The sequence below is a fragment of the Anastrepha ludens genome, chromosome X, assembly GCF_028408465.1.
Source record: "Anastrepha ludens isolate Willacy chromosome X, idAnaLude1.1, whole genome shotgun sequence".
In the NCBI taxonomy this organism is placed as follows: domain Eukaryota; kingdom Metazoa; phylum Arthropoda; class Insecta; order Diptera; family Tephritidae; genus Anastrepha; species Anastrepha ludens.
Genome location: NC_071503.1, coordinates 49,846,210 through 49,855,781, shown reverse-complemented (window position 1 = coordinate 49,855,781; position 9,572 = coordinate 49,846,210). Strand labels below are relative to the sequence as shown.

General features: G+C 36.0%; 1 protein-coding gene across 1 annotated transcript; it reads right to left on the bottom strand.

Moving 5' to 3' along the window:
• Window positions 1–4,006: 4,006 nt before the first annotated feature.
• Window positions 4,007–9,122, bottom strand: LOC128869345 (sodium- and chloride-dependent GABA transporter 1-like). Its single transcript, XM_054111881.1, has 3 exons — window positions 8,381–9,122; window positions 8,146–8,313; window positions 4,007–4,975 (listed from the first exon to the last, which is right to left on the bottom strand). The coding sequence occupies exons 1-3, from the start codon at window positions 8,576–8,578 to the stop codon at window positions 4,877–4,879; spliced, it is 465 nt and encodes a 154-aa protein (XP_053967856.1). The 5' UTR covers window positions 8,579–9,122; the 3' UTR covers window positions 4,007–4,876.
• Between the last annotated feature and the right edge of the window lie 450 nt (window positions 9,123–9,572).

The following is a 9,572-nucleotide window of genomic DNA, read 5'->3' as shown; positions in this document are numbered from 1 at the left end:
GTTGGAGGCTTCGGAATTAATGTTATGGCTACTAGGTCTGATTGACTCGTAGTGAGTGCCCAATAGTGCCCGAATAGTGCCCAATTTGCAAGATTGTCTTGGAATTTGGGCTTGAAGGGTGTTTGCGAGTGATTTCTTGTTGGAAATACGGAAATAATAATCGGAAAGAGGTCGCTTCCATTTAAGTCGTCTAGCATCTTCCATTCCGCATGTGCGGCGAGATCGGGAGAGCAGAAAGTCAAGTCGAGGTGAGTGAGCGTGTTATGTGTGGAAAGGTGAGTGGGAGATTTGTCATTTAAAAGTATATAGTTGGATTGGTTGATGAAGTTTGCTAGTAGGTTACCCTTTCGGTTATTTTTGTGTGAGCCCCAGTCTTGGTGCCTGCTGTTCAAATCCCCTGTAATAATGTGTGAGTCCTGTGTTTGGTTCAATACTTTTTCTAAGCTGTGTGTCTGAAAGTTGGAGGAGGGCGGAATGTATGCCGATGTAATTCTGAATTTTCTTAAAGAATAAATTTCTAATGTTACGTTGTCAAAATCTTGGCTTGTTGATACCATTTGGTGTTGGATGGATTTATGTACTAGAGGGGCTGCTCCACCGTATGGCAGATTTGAGTTGTAGGAATACAGTGAAAAATTATTGGGGATAGGAATATTTTGGAAGTTTGAGGGTAAGTGGGTTTCTTGTATAGATATAATTTGTGGTTTGTATTTTTTTAATAGTAGTAATAATTCATTTTAGTTGTTTATATAAACGTTCATATTCCATTGCAGTATTTGAAACGTCATATAAAGTGGAGTTATAGTGTAAATATTATCTAAGTATTTTCTTGTGGTTGCGTTTGCTTATTTATAAATTACTATGTATAGATTATTGTACTTATGTGTGTGTTTATGTGAGTGTGTTCGTGTATGGTTAATTGGTGTATGTATACTCTATTTGCTGTTTAGTCGGTTGCCATTGATTCAGAAGATTCTGAATCGCCGTTGTTTAAAGTAGCTGGGCTTGTGCTGCGCTTGGCTCTTTTTGTTGTCTTGTTTATCTTTTTTATTTCCTTTTTGGTTCTGTTGGATATATTTTTTGGCAAGATTCTGATTTTGTTTTCTTTCACAATTTTTTGTATGGTATTTTCTGGAGTAATGGTGCTGTTGAGTAAGACGTCTGAGTAGTCGGTTTGTTCTCTTTGCGTGGAGGCCGATGTATGTGGTGGAGGCGAATTATGTGGTAAGATTGATGAGTGTGATGGATTATTGTTGGTGTTGTTGGAGCTGGTTGCTGGCGTTTTGTCAATTTTTGGTGTTCTGGTTGTTATTGGTGTGTGAGATGTGGGTTGTGTTGGAATTGATGTTGGTATACTTGCTGCCTTCTTTGCGTATGATGTGTTTTGTGGGTGACGGTCTTCGTATGTAGTGATTGCTTTTCATCTATCCACTTTTTCTAGTGTTATGATGGCTTGTATTTCCCTTTCTTTTATGAATATTGGACATATTTTATTCAAGGCATTATGGTTGGTGTTGTTAATTCCTTGCTGGATGCAACTGCTGCAGGCAGTGGGGTTAGTGCACTTCTCGTTTAGTTCAGGGTCGGTGTGGGAGGCTTTTGCACAGTTTATGCATACTTGAGTATTATTGCATACTCTTTGCGAGTGTCCGTACCTTAAGCATTTGGTGCATCGGAGGGGAAGTGGGATGTATGGTCTTATTTTTACTTTTTCGTAGCCGATAAGTAGGTCGTCTGGCAGTGTTGGGTGGTCGAACGTGATGATTAGTAAACCGGTTTCGATTAAACTTTGGTCCATTGTTTTCATTATTTTTCTTACTTCACTTATATTTTGGTGTTTCAGTTCTTCTTTGATTATTTCCTCTGGTATCCCTTTCAATTCCCTTGAGAAAATAACACCTTTTGTGGTGTTCAGGGTGTTATGTTCTGTGACTTCCACTTTTATGGTGGGTGAGAATGATGTGAGAGTAATTAGTTTTGTTGCTTGTGCATGAGTTTTCGTTTTAATTAAAATATTTCCACTTTTTATTTTTTTACACAATTCTACCTCTCCACCGCACACTGAGTCGATAACCCTTTTTATTAGGAACGGGGACACTTTTACTAGCGTTTCTGTGTTTTCGATTCTTGATATAACTAGGTATTTTGGTGCGTTAGTATTATTTTTCAGTATTTTGTTTTTGTTCGTTGTGAAAACGAGCTGGTTGTTTGCTTTTCCTCGATCCGGTGGATCGTCCATTTTTCTACTTTGTTTCTGTTATCGCTTGTGTAATTGTTATTTTCCTTTGTTTCTTGTTTAGTTTTTAGTTATTGATAGTGCAGCTGCACGTTTATTTGGGTTTGTCTTATTGTTGTTTGTTTGTTTGACAATATGGTATGCTGTTGTTCGTTCTATTGTTTTGTGGGTTTTACCTGTTTGTGGTCGCCGATTTGGTATGCTGTTATTGTTTTGCTTGTTTGTTCTTTTTTTTTGTGGGTTTTACCAATTTGTAGTCTTTGATAGTTATTCACTGAATATATATGCGCACTCAGATAAATCACAACCGTTCGCGTTGGGTGATAGACGGAGACTGCAAAAATATTATTGTTATTGATATTATTTATTCCAAAAAAATTAAGCAATTTTATACTTTTCCTCAAGAAACGTGATTTCGTTGTTCATAATACTTTTCTAGCATAACAACTAAGTTTGCCTGGGTCTGTAGCTTATATTATTTAGTTTTTGTTTACTTAAAGTAACTTAACAACTGAAATCAATTTTTACACATAACTTTGTAGCAAATAATTGTTATACACATATTTTTGATGAGAATACTAGCCATACCCGACGCACGTTGCTTCTGTTAAAATAGCTTCAATAGGTTCAATAGGTCAAAATTGCTTTTTTCCTTTAAAGTTTGCTCTGCTTCTAATTAAAATGGAAACAGCTTAGCTATTTTTTTGTTTTAAAAGCTTTCATTTTATGCATGTAAAATTTTTGACTTTTAGGTTTTGAATAAATAGTAGATAAATCTGCGAATGTTTCAAAACTTCATATTGTATTATATTGTACTATATAGATATATACATAAGTAATATGATCGAGGCCGATTCAGCGTAAAAAAATCGAAACTAGAAGTTTAGAATACCTGATTAGCATTGAAAGGACCAAATTGCCTGTGAAGGCCTAGTCAAAATCCTACATTGGTTAGAGGCAAACAATTACCTCCAGTACCTCTTGTTACATCCTTGCAAGCTAATAAATTCTATTTTTCCTTAGCCTCCAGGTAAGTATAATTTTTCCAAAAATGGATACCTAGCAATCATTACACCTGTTTATTTTCCCCTTTATTTGAAGGGCAAGTACGTGAGATTTCAACTCAAACGAATCGTTATACTACTTATCTCATAAACTCATAATCACCGAAGTGGAGCAGGTGAAATATATGCTGAAAAAAGTCTCAACATTTAATAGTTTGGTCTAATATCCCTGTAGATTTTATTTACCTAATTTATTTTAACCTTAACCGAGTAGGTTATAGTCTTCTGAGAAAATTGCTCTATGGATCAGTAAAAGTCTCATTTGAACCATTTGTTCCGGATTCTAAAAATGGTGTTTTATATTACGTAACACTCCCTAATAACGTAACTCACGGTAACATAATATATTCAATGGCCATCACGACGGTGCTAAAGTTTAATTGTAGTGCAGATTATTTTTTTAATTGTTGGTCGGAAATAGTATAATAATTTTTAATTTTCGCCCGAAATAATCTCCACTAAAAAAAAACCTTCACTTTTTGTGTATGCATTATAAAAAAATTAAGAAATGATTATTACGCTTGAAGAAAAAAAATTAAATAATCAATGCCCAATGGTCAAAAGAAAAAATATAAGAAAATATATATTGTTCTTTAGGAAAAGAATAAAACTATAAAACTATCTATTAGACTAACATTAATTAATTTTAATTAATTAATTAACATTAAAAAAGAATTATCATAATCCGTGAAAGAAAAACTATGGTTTTGTTTTTTTGCATAACAAGAAAGGCAAATATGCCTGTATATATATATGTAATCATATAAAAGTGTTTTGGGAATTTTAGAACATGCCCACTTTTTCATTCATGAAAAAATTCGATTTTTATCCGTTCCTGAAGAAAAAATTGCTAAGTCACGCATAAAAAGATTTATATAACATTTTTATATGGTAACATATTTAGTGTTGCGGTAATTGCTGATCATTACGCGAAATTTAATGTCGAACTCAAATTCCTAGAAATCATAAGAATATACAAATTTACTTGGTAACTTGTTATAAGTTTTTTTAAGGTTCTTTTTTAAATTTTTAGGGTATATAAATTTGACGACAATCAGTTGAAGTTACTGCTCCCAAAAAGTTCTCTGCCTTTTAGGTGTTTACTTTCATGACAAATCGCTTCACAAAGATCTAGAAACGTCTTGTTTGAACTTTTTATGTTATGTAATTGATAAAACAAAATTTCATCATGGTTCCTTTGCAATGAATAATAAATATTCTACACAAGTACACTTGATGCCTTACCCCATATGCCCGTATATTTGTATTTAATTTAAATCTACAGAGAATATTTAATAAAAAAAAGCCTTACATTAATAAGAAGAGTTTGTTGTAATTTTATATAGAAAACCCTTAATAAGCAAAAATCGAGTACTATGTGAATCAAATATTTGGATCATATACATATATACTGTACCTAACACCTACGTAAATCTTTGCTAAAGTGAAGCAGATATGTATGTATGTAGTTACAATAATTACATAGAGGGTTTGTGCATGAATGAGTGAAATTATTACTTTAGTTTATGATAATGCTAGTGTATGAAGTATAATTTTCTATTCTGATTTATTTTTGCTACAGTGTATAGAGCTCAACTTTTTTAGCTGCTTCCTGCTGCATTTTTTCTCTGAGGTGTGTAACATCTTCGTCTATTCGCACAATCGCACGGATTTTCTGAAAACAAATTAAATATTTTAATAAATTACTCGAATGTAATTTCGATGAATAAAATTTATTTTTATTGAACCAAAAAGAAATATTAGTGTAGGTTTCCAGAGGATATTACAACATATTTTCATGAGCCAGAAGCTATGTTGAATAACATTGCTGTCCCTTGGCGAACTAGAGCAATACTTTTAGCCGTTTGTCAGTAACTGTCTTCCTCCCAATTTCCTGCTAAATGTGTAGATACATATACAACTCGTGCGGTATTCTATTAAAGGATTAAAACATCCACTGATTGGAGGTACCTACAGTATCAAGCCGACGAAATACACTCGGAGATTTGCCATTGCCTGCTGAAGGGCGACCGCTATTAGAAAAAAAGTGCGTGTAGCGTAGTCCACATAACTGAAGTGAAACTTTCGAGGCAGGCAAAGAAATAGGGAGACACCCGACAGAGAATGAGAGAGAGAGAGAGAAAGAATATATATCTAAATAAATTCACAACATTTGCAGAGAATACAAATAGAGAAAATTACAAAAATGGAGAAGGGTAGCCCGGTGTAGGTAAACGCCGGAGACAAACCGTGGCAATAACGCGCACTACTCCAAGCGTTTATCACCCTCACAAACGCAGCGATTCCAGGACCGCAGCAACGGCACAAATTACCGCAAGGCAATACCAATAAATCCAACGCCGGAATGCATAGCTCTTTATAGTGCACTAGCCAGGAAACGGAAAAAAGCGTCAAAAAGTAGGCACCAAAAAACAAACGCCAAAAAAGTTGGGACCAAAAAACGGCCCAAAACATTAGGCACCAAGGAAATATAACGCCAAAAAGTAGGCACCAGAAATATATTTCCTACAAGTTTGCACCAACAAACAAGCGCCAAAAAGTAGGCAGTGCTATTTCTCACTAGAAATTAGCACCCACATGGAACAACTCAGGAAAAATAGCTTAAAGTGTATCTAAGATATACAGCGTTTTTCAATAGGTGCGCTTCAACTTTTTTCCGATAGGGAGGGCGAACGACGCAATATTTTTTATTTTTCGCTTGTCATTTGTAAACTTCATTAGTATACATTTCATCATGGAACGCTACACACTTGAGCAACGATTGCAAATTGTGCAAATTTTTTATGAAAATAATCGTGCAAATTTTTTATGAAAATTTATAAATTTTCCAAAAAATCATCTTCAGTGATGAAGCTCACTTTTGGCTCAATGGCTTTGTCAACAAGCAAAATATGCGTTACTGGGCAGAAAGCAATCCACACGTGATTCATGAGGCACCGTTGCATCCCGAAAAAATCACTGTTTGGTGCGGTTTACATGCCGGCGGCGTAATTGGCCCATATTTTTTCGTTGACGAGAACGATCATTACTGTGAATGGAAATCAATACCGCGACATGATAAATAATTATTTTTGGCCGCAATTGAATGGTATGGACTTAGACGATATGTGGTTTCAACAGGTCGGGGCCGCAAGCCACACAGCACACGCTACAATTGATTTGTTGAAGAGTAAGTTCGATGAGCGCATTATTTCCAGAAATGGACCGGTCGAATGGCCGCCGCGCTCGTGTGATTTGACGCCTCTAGACTATTTTCTTTGGGGTTATGTGAAGTCATTGGTCTACAGTAACAAGCCGGCGACGATTTGTGAGCTCAGAGCCAATATTGAACGCGAAATTGCTGGAATTTCGGCCGATTTATGCAAAAGAGTGGTCGAAAATACTTAAATGTATATGTTCAAACTCGATAATAAAAAAAAATTAGTTAAAAAAGTCAAACCGTTTGTGTTTTATTGAAAAAAAAGTTAAAGCGCTCTTGGTGAAAAACGCTGTATATAAGGTATAGCTCTCTCTCTCCTTTTCCTCTACGTTATACCTTTTTTCTCTCTCGCGGAACGAAAATTCCCAAAACGTTGCATGGCCTTGAAATTTTACCCTCCATTCTCGCTCGTCCGCGGCCGCCGTAGCCGAATGGGTTGGTGCGTGAGTACCATTCGGAATTCACAGATAGAACGTTGGTTCGAATCTCGGTGAAACCAAAATTAATAAAAAAAACATGTTTCTAATAGCGGTCGCCCCTCGGCAGGCAATGGCAAACCTCCGAGTGTATTTCTGCCATGAAAAAGTTCCTCATAAAAATATCTGCCGTTCGGAGTCGGCCTGAAACTGTAAGTCCCTCCATTTGTGGAACAACATCAAGACGCACACCACAAATAGGAGGAGGAGCTCGGCCAAACACCCAAAAAGGGTGTACGCACCAATTATGTATATATATTGTATATATATATATATAGTAATAGATAAAGTAATATATATATATATATATTCTCGCTCGTCCATCGACGCCTAAAAACTTTTTCTTCCTTTTGTGTTTCACAGAGATTCGAACCTACGTTCTCTCCAAATTCCGAATGGTAGTCGCGCATCAACACATTCGGCTACGGCGGCTTTCTACAATACAATTAGTTATTAACTCTACTGTAATTTTTACAACTAAGATTTCGGGTCGAAAGAAACTGAATTTATCAGGGGTCACTAATGGCGTACTTATTTCCAGTTCACTGTAGGATCCTATAATTCCTGCCCATTTTTCGCTGAAAACATCCGTATTTATGTACGTTGTATTTCACCAATGAGCCATCCATCAACTTCTATTGTGGCTCGAAGAAACTATTTGAAGTTCAGTCATTGCACCTCTAGTATATGCGGTCTATTAATGGAGGCACCATACTACCATAACTGTATATCTTCACTCAAGCTGCTCTTGAATCCCGAAAGGAGAACAAAAATCAATCGTAATAACCCATATTTTAATCAGAAATCGTGATTCTAAACCTCCTGCAGTTGTTCGAAAGAATGTATATACTTGTATATGATCTCCATTCTAAACAAAACCGATAATTTTGCTAATTAGGCATAGTTCAATTGGGAAGCTTTCGCAGCTCCTTTATAACATTCCAATAATGATTTATTCACATAAAGGCTTTCCACGAATATCTACTGTAATTTTCCTAGAGTTTTTCAGGTGCAGTTGAAACTTTAATAATTCAAACTTATGAGAATACTTTAATTTGGATAAGCCATAATAGCTAACTCCTTTTCTATAAATACGAGTATTATATTAACTTCAGAAAAAATCACGCCATAAAAGTTTACACCACTTACCTCGCCTGCATCGCCAGGTGTTCGCTTCCGCAACCAAAACATGTAGGCTGGTATGTAAAGCATCGACGACAACGCCGTGAACCAACCGAACGCGTGTGCCCACCATGGATAATTGTAATCCAAATATTTAATTGGTTTCCATTGTATGATGTTAAAAAAGAACACTCCCTTCGAAATAAATGAAAAATTAGATGCATGTATATAGGTAGGTAGGTCAACTAATCTTTTTTATTACCAAACAGATAAGAGGAGTTGTAACACACCAACAAAACTTCCACCACACGATGGGATAGTAACCGATCATATCTTTGATACCTTCGTAAAAACGATCAACTCCGTAACACCACGATATGGATATACATTCGAAAAATATGAGCCATAGTAAACAGAATCCACTTACTGCATACGAGTCCAATATTTGGAATATGTACATACCTCCCTAGGAAAAAATGGTTTGTATTAATTGAGTTTGTTTTTAATTTAAAATTTGATTTAAAAACAAAATCATATACAATTCCAGTGGGATAATTTGTACTTTGTGTAGACTAGACTCATTGAAAATTCTTCACTATTTTGTGAAGATATTTAAATTGTTTTAAAAAAACTTTATAAGGGTAGAAGCGCGAACTAAAATGAATAATGCCTGTAACGCCGCGTAATTAAAAAAGGAACACCGCACTCGTCCGATTACAATTCCAAAAGTGGAGTTTATTACACATGTACTGTCCTTATATTAGGCCTAAAACTAAGATACGAGAAATAGCGGAAATGGAAGAACAGTAAGTGGAGAGTTAGAGAGAGTTTGCAGTTAAGTAAATAGAAATAGGAAGAACGGAAAGTAGGTATAGCTGTAGAAATAAAGTCAGTGCTCGGAAGTAAATAGAAACAGGTAAAGAAATAGCGACAGCGAGAAACAGTAAAGTATACTATATACCTACTTATAAATAAACAATATAAAATAACTTAATATTAAGCTTTAATACAATTTCAATTTTTAAATTCAATATTATTTAATTTATTCTATTCTAGTTTACGTTACATTATTCTATTATAATAGTTTGCCAGAATCTGGCTTAACACCGGCCACCTTGAAGGAATCCAACAGCCTTCAATTCTTGTTTTCCACCGGCAGCACGGCGAGTTTGTGAATAGGGCGTCGTACTTTTGAAGTTCAGTCATTGGTGGTGATGTCTGCGACTCGAATTTTGCCGTCCGCTCCGGGAATGGTTGCGGTTACTCGACCGAGCACCCAATGCTGCGGTGGTACGTTGTCTTCGTGGACGACGACGAGTTGGCCTGGTTGGACGTTGGGCTGCGGGTGCACCCATTTGTTGCGCTGCTGAAGCTCCAGAAGGTAGCTCTTCGACCACGCGCGCCAAAATTGTTGCTTGAGAGAGCAAACAAGCTGCCATCTCTCTAAGCAGCGG